Here is a 14,703-nt window from a genome sequence, read left to right on the forward strand (position 1 = left end):
TGCTAAATTGCTAATGAAAAACATGATCAGGCAGCTGTGATTGAGCAGCAGTGTAAATCCAACTATTTTCACGGTTGTTGTGGTCGTGATAATTTTGTGATGCCACATCGAAAAGGCTCGGATGAGCTTTCCAAAGTTCTACAAGTGCCTCCATCACTTGTGTCCAGATCACACGCTGCACAGCCGTGCTGCGCCGTCTTTTTCACCGATGTTTACGTGTTTGCGCATGAGCAGTGTGAGCGGCTGTGGTGACACCCTCACGAGCGATTGATGATCGGGAGCTGGTCGTGAGGTGTTAATCGCTTCTCGTTACCCCACGTATACTACACGATGCACGATGAAGGCCAAAATCGGGCCGATCACCAAATCGGTCGCACGACTCAAAAATCGGCTCAAAATGGGCCAAAAATCGCACAGTGTAAGCCCAGCGTTAGAGCAGCAATGTTTGTTCCCCTCAGAGAAAGAAAAGAAAAAAGGCTGCAAAAGTACAGGGAGGACTGGGAAAAGGAAAACACCTGGCTGGGAAAGTGCACGATAACACCTATAAAGCGCACTGCACTGTGTGCCGGCGCACTTTTTCCATAGGCATGGTGGGCACAAGAAGAACATGAGGGGCGTGAAAGCTCGGGGAACCCTTAACCAATTTTTTGTCCACCAGGCCACGGCAGAAGCAGATATGGTATGTAAACACTGGTTTGTTGTTTAAACCCTCTGGTTAAGGTTAATATGGGCATGTGCGGTGAATATCAGCGCTATGTGGCCAGAAGTGTGATAATATCATTTATTTTGTGTAATAAACAACTGCAAGGATGGATGATTACAACAAATAGATGAATAATACATAAAAGTAATACATAGATGAATAATGATGATGAGTTAAGATGCGTAATCATGGGAACAAGCGGGTTTACAAACAGGAGCAGCTGATTAGCATTAGAAAAGCTGAAATAATACCTCAACTGAAGCCAACTGTACTAAATGCACTATATGTGCACTGTTACAAGAATATTTTTCGTTCTATTGCTTTCTATTAATTTATATAATTTTAAGTTAAGCAGGACAGAGTTCTTTTAAAGAAAGATTTACTTATATTCTCAAAAGTTAAGCATGACAGGCTTTTGTTTAAGAAAGAGACCTGTTTTACTGTGTTAATGTTGTCATTTTGAGCTAAAAATAAATGGCTAAATTATCATTTGTTTCCCATATGGTCATATCACAAAGAATATGCATCTGCTTAAATCAAATTCAAGTCAAATGGTTAAAAAATAATTTCACACACACAAAAAAAGAGCTACCACACTGGGAAGGGTGAAGACAACTGGGTTGCCCGGCCCTGGCCACGAGGTGTCCCTTATTTATTTTTCAGGGAGTTGGCAACCCTATCTGTATATGTCATCATCATCATTCATTTGCTCAGTAATAAAGTGACCGAGGTATTTCACCTTTTTATGAACTTCAAGAGTTTTTTGTGCCAGTTTAAACAAAGGGAAATTTAGCTGTTTATCCTGCTTGGTTCTACATATCAAAACAGCACTTTTAGCAGCATTGTACTCAATGTCATATTGCACACCATATTCAGTACAGACATTAAGAAGATCCTGTAACCCAGCACTGCTTGGACTAAAAACAACCAGGTCATCTGCATACATAAGATGATTTATCAGTGCTTCACCTAATATACACCCAGTGTTACAGGCTCTCAGCTGTATGGACAAATCATCAACATATAAATTAAATAAAATTGGAGACAAAATCCCACCCTGTCTGACACCATTGCTGACACCAAAGGGGGCAGAAATACTGCTTCCCCATTTAACCTGCATGTTCTGATGAGCGTACCAGTAAGAGAGAATCCTCACGATGTATTGAGGAACTCCCCGTGTCTTCAATTTATCAAAAAGTTTTCTGTGGTTCACTCGATCAAAAGCCTTAGAGGCATCAATTTCAATTTATAATTATATATTTTTACCTTTTGACACCTATTTATTATTTATTGTTATTTATTTGTTATGTATTTGTATTTATTTTTAACACCGAATTTTACATTTACCAGATTTATTTATTTTTCTATATAATAATTCCTGGTCTATTTATAACATGATCCATACATTAGCTTAAAGAAAGCAGTGCAATTATCACGTACCGGAGATACAAAACTAACTCTATTTCCCAGAAACACCAAAGAAGACCACGTACTCATTTCCGCCTTTACGTGATGACGCAATTTTTGCCTCGTTGGAAGGTGGTTTCAGTAGGAAGCAGTCTGACGGTATACAGCGGCAGCTGAAAAAACACGAGTAGAGTAACCAAAAGACACTCGGACGCACTCACTCGAATGGTATTTCGTCTCTTGCCATCAAACGGTAAGGAAATTAATGCCAATCTTACCAGTTGTTGATGTTTCCCTGTGTTTTTAATGATACAGGGGACCACGCCCTCAGCAGAAAAAGATTATAACAGTGTTATAAGGCTAATGTTAATGCTAGACCGGAATGCTGCTGATTCCTCGATGTTGGCCTAAGAAGACGTTTCCTGCCTTTTGACGATGATTACACTTTTGAGCTTCTTAAATTCATAAGCAAAAAAAAAAAATCACCTACGCAAACTTCTAGCTTAACTAAGTCATTTCGTTCATGTATAAAATGGCTAATATAAATATCAAAAAATTATTAGTAGTATTATTTATATTATTGAATACCAGCACCCTGCATTCGGCGCACAGCCATTTTCAAAACCTCGGCAAACTGCAGCGTTCAAACAGTCGTTTCACGATATTGGATAAACTAAAAATTATGCAGCTTATTTATTTTGACACTTGATATTGCATTCAGACCCCGTGACAAAGGCATGGGGGGCGGGGCTTACTATAGGATGAGGTCATGATAAAACCGTGGCGCTGATGCAATAAGAGGCTACTATACGTGTTACCGGCCCCTTGTCAGGGAACTACATCTGCTTTTCATATACTTACACGGCTGACATGCATTCAATACAGCTATGCACCTGCAGTCTCCGCGTGGAGGCTAAGGCAAAGTACAGAGCAGCATCCAGTGGATGGTTACTGGACCGTCACGGTGCAATGTACCAACGCTGATGTATCAGGCGCACTTTGACCTGTTATAAAAATCGTAGTATTTTGTTGGGTATCAGCACTTTTACACAGCAATCAGGGAAGGGAAGTAATGACATGAACTTTAATAAGCAAGCTAAGTCACGTGGCTACAAACCCCCAATAACAGAGAGATTCATGGGTCATTTAAAAACGGTTTGATCCATTAGAAAACATAATGATTCAATTGTAGAATTAATTGAGCCTCAATTTAAAATCATTTTAGGATCATAAAAGAAATTCCAGTAGACTTATAAAATCCTATAGAATTTTATCCTATTAAAGCCAACCATCCATACTCCCTTCTTCTGCTTATCCAGTTCAGTGGTGAGGTCAGGGTACACACTTGACAGGCTGCCAATCTGCCACAGGGCTAACACATAACCATTCACACCTGTGGCCTATTTAGAACCAGTTAACCTAACCCAAACTCCTAACTAGGTGATCGCACAACTGAACTGTAATACACTATGAACTTTGCTGTTCTCAATATTCCAGACAGTGATGTTATACTTCTGTTTTAGCAGCATAACTTCTATATACATTAAAATGTTATTATTACCAGATATTAAATATGCTATCCTCTGTATTTTGTTGTTTATCTGCAGATGTCAATAGCAGAAGATCTTCCGGACATGGATGGAGCAGACCTGTTTGGACTGCTGTTCCATGATGGAGAGAATGGATCCACTGAGCCCTTCTTTCCTGATGGGAATGGGCTCATTGAGTCATGGCTGTCTGAACAAGATGTAAGAGGAAGTTAATGTTGTTAGTGAAATTGGTTAGATGGCGGTTTAATGCATTATCTGAAGTAACTAGGTGCTAAAATGAGTCATGCTTTGGAAGCAGTAATATAAACATCTTTGAGTCTTAATACCAGATGTACTACATGGTAATACAGCTTCTTAAAGCCTAACAGTCTTATATGTATGTGTGTGTGTTTGCTTTAGAATTTAACACACCTTTGTCTCCCAGATGCTGCCAGACATGGATACTGAAGATTTTCTATCCAGCTTGTTAGATGGAGAGGACAACACGGAGACCATCTCTCCCTCCCATTCTCCACTGGGCAGCGACAGTGGCATTTCAGACGACAGCAGCTCCGGGGCTGGAAATAACAACCATGTTGGATGCCCCAGTCCTCATAGCAGTGATAGTGATGTTGTGCCCAGTCCCAGCTACTCCCAACCGAGCCCGGTGCACTCCGACCTTGCCGTGACTTATTCAGAGGCACAAACAGAAAGCTTTGAGGCCTTAACAGTCCAAGCAGATCACAGCTACTCTCTGCTGCAGAGCGGAGGGAGGGATATGGACGTGCTGCAGAGTGTGAGGGCAGAGAAGCCAGATACAGATGTCTTCATTGATCTGGGTATTTATCATTTATTGAAGAACTACTGAAACTTTAACATTTTATTTTATCTTAGAATTTCAAATCTCTTAAAAGGAACATGAGATGTGGTCTGTGTGGAATTTGTGGGGGATGGAAGATTTAAATGACTAGTCTTCCTCTCACAGATGACCTTGTGACTGAGGCGATGGAGGAGGATGTCAGCAGTGAGCTGCCTTGCACTTTGGCCATAGAGGACTCGGTACAAGATACAACAGAGTCCATCAAAGAAGACCAGGTCAGTTTCTTTTGCTATTCTTATGCCAGACCAGAAGACCAAAGAGACTGTATTTGATGTTTTCAGTGATGTTTGACACATGTTGTTAACGAGATAAGAACACACAGAAAATTTCTAAAAGAAAAACTTTGTATTTCCCTTCTTTAGTTCCAGTTTAAAGAGATTGTGCTCACTGAGGAGGAGAAGCGGCTTTTGGCAAAAGAAGGAGTAACCATTCCCCAACACATGCCCCTCACTAAGGTAATTTTTACTTCAGGTGTTTTTGATATCTCTTTAGTTACATACTTACTTTGTTGGGTGCATATTAAATTGGTCTTTCTGTGGCACAGCTGCTCAAAGCTGTTTTATACACATCGTCATCTGTCTTGTGAGCGTGGTGATTGAAAGCCTGCTCTGCTCTGCGTAACAGGCAGAGGAGAGGACTTTGAAGAGGATCAGAAGGAAGATCCGCAACAAGCAGTCTGCTCAGGAGAGCCGCAAGAAGAAGAAGGTGTATGTTGATGGACTGGAAAACAGGTGAGATACAAATGATAAATCAAAATCTTTAATATAATCTTTAATATATATTATTATTATTATTATATAGTCACTGACTCCAAGGATGTGGCTACATTGTTTTGTAATCAGTTTCAGAATATCTTAATTATCTAAATATTTTGACTGACTACAGTGGAACCCCGACTTACGAATACCCCAGTTACGAAGGCACTTAACGGCAATATTTCTGCCCGTGTTATGGCAAAATGCCCACGTAACAAAATCTGCTGGCTCTGATTGGCTGAGCCCAGAATGCCTTCCGAATCATGTGACAATCCCTCGGCTTTCGTACTTGTGCTTCGCTGTTCCACTTGAACGACGTATTGTTGTTGCAGTTAGCAATTAGCCTATAGCCTATTGTTCACTCAAAAGGCGCGATGGGTACTTCGACTTACGTAAACTTTCGACTTACGAAAAACCCTCGGGAACAAATTCATTTCGTAAGTGGAGGTTCCACTGTATTTCATTTTAAGCTCTCTTGTTTTAAACTTCAAGATTTTTATCAATATATTGATTCGTTTATGGCAGGACAGGATGGTATTATTGATAATGGTAGACAAGGACTTGTTTGTGTTGTTGTTGTTCTTGGCCAGATAAAATCATGGTCAATAAATTCTCTAATTGACTAAAATCAAATTAGAAGAGAAGAAAAGATTTTTAATATAGAGCAAACACTTGTGTGTCTGATTCTTGATAAATGCTAAATGATGAATTGATTTCTGTCACAGGGTGGCCATCTGCACTGCACACAACCTGGAACTACAGAAGAAAGTCCAAATGCTTCAGAAACAGAACATGTAAGAAGCCATTTCTTTGCTTCTGGGTTTTTACATAGTCGGGTCAAGCTTCTGAATCAGTTACATTGAACACGTCCTCTTGTTTTTGTTTGGTTTTTGTAAATAAACAGGTCGTTGATTGAACAACTGAGAAAACTTCAGGCTATAGTGAAGATGTCAACCATGAAGGCCAGCACAACCAGCACTTGTGTTATGGTAAATTGGCTTTTTTTTTTTTCTCAGTGTGAAGGTCTTTGTCACGCTCTGCTATTTTTCTCACTTTTTCATTGGACTTTCAGGTTTTCCTGCTCTCCTTCTGTCTGATCATCTTCCCATCAGTCAATCCGTTTGGTGGAAACACCCAAACAAAGGAGCTCTACACGCCCTCCTCAAGTGAGTTGTATATAAATATCAAGTCTGTCTTTTATTATATTTCAGCTATCCTTGCTGTACCTTAAGATATGCATGCTTTAGTTAATAAGATAGCTGATTTCATAAATGAAATTTCCGGCAGTGTCGCCTAACCTTTGTAAACTATCTTTTCAATCATGACTAACAGTCGTCTCCAGGAGCCTGCGATCACTGCCAGCTGAAAGCACAGATGCCGTATCCTCCTCTGAGGCCAAAGAAGGTTTGTTAGTTCACCAAGTAGAGGTGGATAATGTTAAAGCCATCTTTGCGGGCGGTCAGAAGAATCACACTCCTGACTACGAGAGGGTGGAACAACCTGATTCAGAAACAGGCGTCAACAGCAACTCTTCGGCAGACTTCCCGAGTCCTGCTCAGGCAGCAGAGATGAAGCAGGGGCCAGCCGGGGCATTACAGGAAGGATCCATCAATGGTGTAGTGGCGTCTGCTGTCGCATATAATGCAAAAGCTTCCAAGGACGCCTGGATAGATCGGAATCCTCCGTCTGTCATATTACAGCAGCACCGCTCTGATGAGATGTAGTAAGGACATGTTGTTCAGTATAACCAGCAGAGGGAGCTGTATTCCTAATGATTTGGGTGCCAGAGGGAACATTAATATTAAAAAAAGGGAGAAGGGAATAATGCAGTTATTCTTCCAGATATAAGATCCATCTTTTCGTCCATGCTTTTCCCTTCTGAAAGTCTTCTACTAGTTACTTTATTTGCACTTTGTTCTTGTTTCCCTTCTCCAGCGGTCAAAAGAAACTGGGGAGATATTTTCATATTTCAAAAGGACATTGCAGAGATTAAACAAATGCCTGCATTACTAGAGGGCACATGCTACTGAGTTAGCACTGAGAGCTGTCAAATTATCGTACAACATGTTGAGCTTTGCCTAAATTTGTGCATTTATTCACCAGCACAGGAATAATTGAAGTGAATGGGCAGTAGATTACTTAAAGACAGACATGAATTGATGGCCCGACTGTCACTAAATCTTGAGTGAGTTTATCTGAAAATGTCCAGCAGATCTCAGTGCTAACAAATGCTGCTTATCAGTGACTTCCCAAAAATCATACTTATCATAGCCATAGTAAATTATTATGAAAAGTAGTCTAGTCGTTTGTGCTGCAAACTAGTCAGCAACGTTTATGAAGTAGTAGAAGATAGAGTGCTTGATTCTCATAAAGCTTGATCACCGTGGTTGTTTGACCACAGTAATGCTTAAGCCATTGCAGGACATTTGGCCATTTTAAAGACTTGTAAAGTTTGTCATTATCTCCCTTGTAACAAGGGTATCCATGCTCCTTTTAATTTGTGAATGCTTTGTTTTTATGTTGTACAGTAAAGCGGCGCAAAATGTGATAAAAGAACCTGAATCCTGGACTTAACCGTTGTTGGCTAACCAACTCTGCCCCTGCGATCTTCTCTTTTATAACTTCGCTGCACAATTCTTACCTTCGTAAACTTGTCTGGAATATCTTAGCACACGATGAGCAGAATGAGGGGTTTGACTTATTTGCTCAGTAAACTTGCAGTAAATATTGCTCCAAAATGTTATGACCTGTTTTATCAGTGATGCATTTTTTATTTTTGTGTATTTTTTCTTTGTTACTGTTGGTATTGTAAATGGTATCGAGGCTACTTTTTGTTATACTTGACAGGCAATGAGATTTTAAATGTTAATCACTTTGAACAAAAAGCACTGGCATTTGGTGTAGTCCAAGAATGACATGTAAATATTAAAAAAAGTGATTGTAGCTCTTTATGTACATTTCAACACTTTATGTATAAGACATGTCTGAACAACTATAATAAACTTTTTATATGTCAGAGTAAATCATCATCCATGTCGTTGATGCAGAGATGCAGATGTGAAAAAGAAAGTATACTTTCTGAAGTCTAAGGATTTATGTCTCGGGACATCAAAAATGCAGAAAATGGATGGAAAGGTAATCATGGGAAATAAGAGGGTAGGTAGCAGCCAAGTGCTGCTAATTGCATGCAGTTGATTGACTGATCACGAGCAAGTTTGACCACTTGAGGTCATCCAGGTGTGTTTTAACACAATATCAAAGAAGAAAACCAAAAGCAATGATCTTAAAAGAGCAACTTCTGCTGCCTCTGCTGAAAGCCTCTTCTCTAAGAAACGATCGGGGTGATCGTGGCTCAAGAGTTGGGAGTTCGCCTTGTAATCGGAAGGTTGCCGGTTCGAGCCCCGGCTTGGATAGTCTCGGTCGTTGTGTCCTTGGGCAAGACACTTCACCCGTTGCCTACTGATGGTGGTCAGAGGGCCTGGTGGCGCCAGTGTCCGGCAGCCTCGCCTCTGTCAGTGCGCCCCAGGTTGGCTGTGGCTACAATGTAGCTTGCCATCACCAGTGTGTGAATGTGTGCGTGAATGGGTGGATGACTGGATATGTAAAGCGCTTTGGGGTCCTTAGGGACTAGTAAAGCGCTATATAAATACAGGCCATTTACCAGGCCATAAGAAACAACATGGCAGGACAGCCAGGGGTAATGATTTGGATATAACCACAGAACCAGTCACCTTTAAGTCACTGAGTTGGCCGTGAACTCTTTTGTATACTGAAGTACTCTAGAGACAAATCTGAGGCCACCTGACTGACAGCTATAGCTTGGATGAAACTGGGTCATGCAAAGGAATAATGGTCCCAAGCACAACAGCAAATCTACAAAAGAATGGCTGAAAAAGAAAAAAGGATAAAGGTGTTGCAGTCCAGATCCAACTACAATGACGTGGTGGGAACCTAAAGCGCAAAAAATGCCTGCAAATCTCAACAAACTGAAGCAATGTTTGTGAAGAAGATTGGGCTTAAATTCGACCACATTGATGTCAGAGGCTGATACAGAAAACAGTTGTGTAAAGTCATTGCAACTAAAAATACTGAATCATACGGTATATGTAGATTTTGGACACACACACACACACACACACACACACACACACACACACACACACACACAGTTAAACAGCGTAATAAGACGTGTTGTTCGTCTGAGGAAGGATTTAAATATTTTTAGAAACTGGTAAGCACCAGACGGTTTTTTTAACGTCCTGATAGTAAGACTAAGACGTAAACAAGGGTTGTGAAAAAAAGCCTGCTACCAATTCTAGTCAACCCACTTACAGGAGATGGATTTATTTAATATTCTCCACTCACTCTATCCAACTTTTCTGCAGGTGTGCTGTGCAATTTTGCAGCCACATTGGCAGAGAAATGAGGACTTACAATCTCACAGTTATAAACTCTCACTGGAATTGTTTGCCACACCTTGTAACATAGTCAGGTGTTTTCCTCGAGATCACATGAGAGATATTTCTAATGTATTCTCCAGTGGGGTTTTCACAGGCACTCTGGAATTCCCCCTATTGTATAACCTTATCCAAATCGTCTGACCTGTTTATTGTTTGTCTTAACAGACCACTTTATTGATTTATATGTGAGTAAAATGTGAATTTATGCATGGGTAATCCTGTTCTAACTTTATATTATGTAAATGTACCTTTTATTATTTCTTTCTTTTTTTTTCCACTTGCAAATCTCTTGTTTTTGTATCCCCTTGCTATTCCTGCTCCATGACTGGAAAACAGTATTTGTCTGACCTCAGCTGTGTGGAGGGTAACAGCACAGAGACTGGTTGGTGACTCACCATTGTAAGGCTGGAATCATGAGTCATGTGGCTTATTCAACATGTTGAGACAAGTTGTTTGAAGGACACGCCAGCAGGTGGAGGTGTAAATCCAGATTTGTGACACAAAGCCCTCTGTTTGCTGCGGGCCAAGTTTGTTGTCATCAGTTGACTGTGTAGGCTAGATTAGGTTAAAGGTCATTCCGTTATCATGTAGGCATTTTTTTGCGTCCAAACAAATGTCAGCTTCGCTTATTATTTGACTCACCATTTAACATGAAACAGATCATGAAAACAACCTTTAACAGAGCGCGTTATTCCTGTAATTAGGCCCATTTGTGGGCACGTCTCACTTGTTAAGAAGATATTAGACCTCATAGATAGATAGGAGAAGTTGTGAAGTTGTGAGGTTTTTGGTAATTCATTCACATTCAGTGCTCATTAACTGCTCACACGTGGACAAGTTCAGACAACAACCCAGTTACATGCACGGCCTCGCTGTGGTCGCAACATCTGTCGGAAAAAAGGGACTGATGATGAATGTAAACACGTGCTTATCCCACCGATAAGATAAACTGACCAGAAAAGGCGCGGCTGCGACGCGTGGCGCTTTTTTTGGGAAGGGCCCGTGCGCATCTGTCGGGCATCTGGCGCAGGGCACTGAATAGATCTGGGTAATAAAACACGCAGGACGCACACACATACTGATCCACATCCCCCAGCGCCATGGAAAGTCCGGAGACAGGTGGAGGGATGTAGTGATGTTGTGTGGCGGAGCTGCACTTTACCTCTGTGCAGAAATGCCACGCGCCCCAGACAAACTGTTTAAGCCTTTGCTTTTTCAATAGGCGAACAAAAACTGGCGTGTGGCCATAAGCTGGTTGGTCAGTCCCACAAAACACATCGCCACCAAGAATTCTGGTCCTATTCGGGTCAGGACAGGCTTGCAGATTTTCCTTCCGGGGACATTTCGGTAACTGCTGGGCAGACTGTAAACACATGAGCACGTTGAGTAACAGGTTAGTAGGGTATGACGCGCCAAGCAGGTGCACCAGGAACCGGCTGTTTATTAAGAGCAATGGAAAGCTGCACAAGGAAAGTTCGGATAGATGATATATATAAATATTTCCCCAGTGACTCTCCAGACTGGGGAAATCCGCTACTCCGATAAAGGATTGTTCCAGAGTTTATCACACATCAAATTAATCGTCGCTACAGTTTTAATGCGGCTCACCCACAGAAAAAAGATCTGCCAATTTTCCCTCGGCTAATCCGCACACTCAGTTCTGTTGTCACCTGTAGGATAGTCTGAATTCTTCTATGCCCACTGTGGAAAAACACGAGGCGTAATAGTTACATAATTCCAAAAACCGGGGATGTTGCTACGAAATGGTAAATAACGCCTCTGCAAACTATGATAATAATAATAAATAAAAGAGAATCTCTTAGAATGTCTGACTGTGTATGTGTGACTTATATGTTTTCTAAATATCATAAACATGTCATCGTGTCCAGGGGCAAACTGAAGCCACAGTGGTTCAAAACAAAACAATGTTGTTTGCAATGACTGTGAAAGTTCATCGTAAACATCACTTGTAGTTTTTGCCCTTAGTGGTGATGCTGGATGTTGACAAGAAAAGGAGAAATCGGGAGTGGGTGGGGGGGATTTCTTGAAAGGTTGTAATCTTGCCCCACGTGGGGTTGTCAACAAGCTCAGTTCGACTGCTCGGGGACTTTTTTTTTTGCTTTCCTCACCAAAGCTTCTCTGAGCCAATGGTAGGAGACAGGATCGGAAAGACCGCCCCTTGCCGAGAAACGACGCCAAGTGCGGTATAAAGCCACCCACAGACTGTTCCGAGCTCAGAATAACGCAAGAGACTACACAGACAACTACACAGCCTTTTCTTAACACTGCAACATCCCGATCGCGCTTGGATTATAACTATGACTCTGGAAGAGATTCACGGACAAGAGAACACAATGGAAAACGCTGATAGGTGAATATTTTACTCATCGATACAACGCTATTTAAGCTCCTGGATTAAAGCGTTGTAGCTGTTATTTTTGGGGAGGGTAATGTGATCAGTGTGCTGATGATGTATTTTTCTTTGTTAAGGGTGCAAAGTGCAGGCGCAGCCCTGGAGGAGCTGCTGATCGCTGCTAAGAAGCAGGACTACCTGACAGTTGGAGTTTACGAATCTGCCAAAGTCATGAATGTGTAAGTATTGCATTTCGTGCCACTTTCAGTTACATTTGCCCTTTAAAAAACAGAAAAGAAAAAAAAAGTCGAGCACACGCACAGCAGGATATGCGCTAATCACCTTTCTTGTCTTTCCTACAGTGACCCAGACAGCGTGGCGTTCTGCATTCTCGCCACCGATGAGGAATACGAGTGTGACATTGCTCTTCAGATCCACTTCACTCTCATCCAGGCTTTCTGCTTTGACAACGACATCAACGTGGTGCGTGTCAATGATATCGACCGCCTGGCCGACCTCGTGGGTGCCGATGAAACCGGCGAGCCCAAAGACGCACACTGCATTCTTGTCACGGTACGTTCCCACTCAGTTAGGAGCTGGTAGCCAGTGAATCATACATGCATCACTACCGTGTCTGACTTTCTTTGCATGTCTTGTAGGTGTTGCCACTTTTGTGACTCTAAATATCTCCCTCTTTTACAATTACAGAGCCCTAGTGCAAACCCATGGAAAGACCCTGCTCTGGACAAGCTGAGTGTATTCTGTGAGGAAAGGCGCAGTGTGTATGACTGGGTGCCCACTATCACACTCCCAGAGCGCTGAAGTGACACCCCCCTGAAGTTGCTTCACATGATTATGATGATGATGAAAAGAAAGTCAAGGAGCTGAGCTTCAGCTGGGGGCCTCATGCCTTTCTGCCTCACATGTCTGGATTAAGAGGCTGTGGCTGTAACTCCCCCCTTCTGCAAGAGCACACTCTTCCAGTGCATCCTGGGTGAGCCCGTTGGTTCTGGATTACCCTGTGCAAGGGTTCAGACCTCATGTGTGAACTTGTTCAGGTGTATGTGGAGTGGACAGAACGCCTGATGGACACTGAGAATGGAGCTGGACTGTACTGCATAGTACCTTAAAGATGGCAAATGGTAACCCAGTGACTGCCCTTTAACAGACTGGCGGGACTAAGCAGAGAAGGTCACAGAGAGCGATACTGTGCAAGAGATGGACTTAAGAAAGTGGACTGGACTCGTCAGAGGGGAACAAGTCAGGTGCAGATTCAGAAGAAGGTGTCTGAAAGTGTCTAAACAAAGGACTTTTCTTTATGAGTGCAGCTGTCAGGAAGTTCTTGGAATAAGCAGAAACTGCTTGCAAATCCTGATGTAAAGCTGACACTTTTTTAATGGACTATTCAGTTTTCTTTCACATATGCAGACAGAGCAATGCAGTATTGATTTGTGTTGTACTGACTTGAAATGCTTTGTGAATAAACATTTGGAATCAAACTCATCTTCTCAGAAATCTCATTTTCTCCTTTACATTTAGCTACACAGACATTAACTAACACCTAGGGTGCCACATAATGTGGGGCGTCATGGCAGACTGCAGTGATGCAGAGGTATCAGGAAAGTGTGGTGCTACTGGTTACAACTCTGCTTCACAAGAAGCTAATCGCACAATGTGGGTGGAAGGAAAGTAAAGATCAAATGATTAGGTGGCTGAGAGGGAGAGAGTAAATGAAGAAAAGGGAAGCTAAAAGTTATAATGTAATGATGATTGAGATGTGGGTTTATTGCAGGCACTGACCTTTTACTGCTGATACACTAGCTGCCTTATAGCACAGTGCACAATTACTTAGGCTGGAACTGAAGCCTGTGTGTGCGTGTGTGGCTAACTAATAGGTCAGTAGACAGTGGAGTTAGTTGTAGTTTTGTACATTCAAACAAATTTGTTACAAATTAATTTAACATCACTCTTCTCATGCTTGATTTTGATTTTAAAAAAGTCAATTTTCAACAACGTAGAACTTATGCATAATACACGGTAACAAATCTAGGGAAGGTCTTCCTATTCCTGCAGCCACGTGCACACACAGCCACGTGCACATTGAAAATTATACCGAGATGAGAGCTGCAGCTGAATGAGGGTCAGCAGATCAGCAACGGCAGGTATGGGGAAGTGTGTGAGTGCTGCGGTCAGCTCAGAGCTCAAGCTGACAGTAAAAGGTAGCCCACATCAAAGAGAAACCAGACTTCAGAGGAACTCATTTCGATTTTCTTGGCAGCAACTCAGTCGCCAGCCAACCGCTGGTCATTCTCTGCATGTGTACTCGCATGAGCACACAGGTGCACACAAAGCATGAAGCAAAACAGGCTACTGCATGTGCACAATCTTGCACAAAGTTGTGCTCAAGATCATGCATAGCACACATGCACACACAACCAAAGGATGCTGTGTTAGACAGATGTCAGGTGATTGCTCAGTGTTCTCAGAACAGAGGAAGGTTCACTCAGTCAGAATTAAAGAAGAAAAAAGAATGCAGGCTTCTATCTGGGGGACTTTCCATGGGCTTTAATATCTGCACTAGTAGGCATATGGGAGACATGGGAGAAATTACCATAA

General features: G+C 41.9%; 2 protein-coding genes and 1 long non-coding RNA gene across 3 annotated transcripts; 2 read left to right on the plus strand and 1 right to left on the minus strand.

The window, feature by feature from the left end:
* The first annotated feature begins 2,223 nt into the window (after positions 1–2,223).
* creb3l3l (cAMP responsive element binding protein 3-like 3 like) lies at positions 2,224–8,297 on the plus strand. The gene is made up of 10 exons (XM_026188388.2): positions 2,224–2,363; positions 3,718–3,858; positions 4,085–4,478; positions 4,625–4,734; positions 4,882–4,974; positions 5,144–5,250; positions 6,000–6,068; positions 6,179–6,263; positions 6,347–6,440; positions 6,607–8,297. The coding sequence occupies exons 2-10, from the start codon at positions 3,718–3,720 to the stop codon at positions 6,996–6,998; spliced, it is 1,485 nt and encodes a 494-aa protein (XP_026044173.1). The 5' UTR covers positions 2,224–2,363; the 3' UTR covers positions 6,999–8,297.
* LOC145432419 (uncharacterized) lies at positions 2,225–2,837 on the minus strand. Its single transcript, XR_013912707.1, has 2 exons — positions 2,389–2,837; positions 2,225–2,283 (listed from the first exon to the last, which is right to left on the minus strand). It is a non-coding gene; the product is annotated as an uncharacterized LOC145432419 (long non-coding RNA).
* Positions 8,298–11,944: 3,647 nt separating the features above from the next.
* Positions 11,945–13,586, plus strand: gadd45ga (growth arrest and DNA-damage-inducible, gamma a). The gene is made up of 4 exons (XM_026188428.2): positions 11,945–12,105; positions 12,225–12,326; positions 12,450–12,660; positions 12,796–13,586. The coding sequence occupies exons 1-4, from the start codon at positions 12,053–12,055 to the stop codon at positions 12,907–12,909; spliced, it is 480 nt and encodes a 159-aa protein (XP_026044213.1). The 5' UTR covers positions 11,945–12,052; the 3' UTR covers positions 12,910–13,586.
* The last annotated feature ends 1,117 nt before the right edge of the window (positions 13,587–14,703 follow it).

The sequence above is a fragment of the Astatotilapia calliptera genome, chromosome 12, assembly GCF_964374335.1.
Source record: "Astatotilapia calliptera chromosome 12, fAstCal68.1, whole genome shotgun sequence".
In the NCBI taxonomy this organism is placed as follows: Eukaryota; Metazoa; Chordata; class Actinopteri; order Cichliformes; family Cichlidae; genus Astatotilapia; species Astatotilapia calliptera.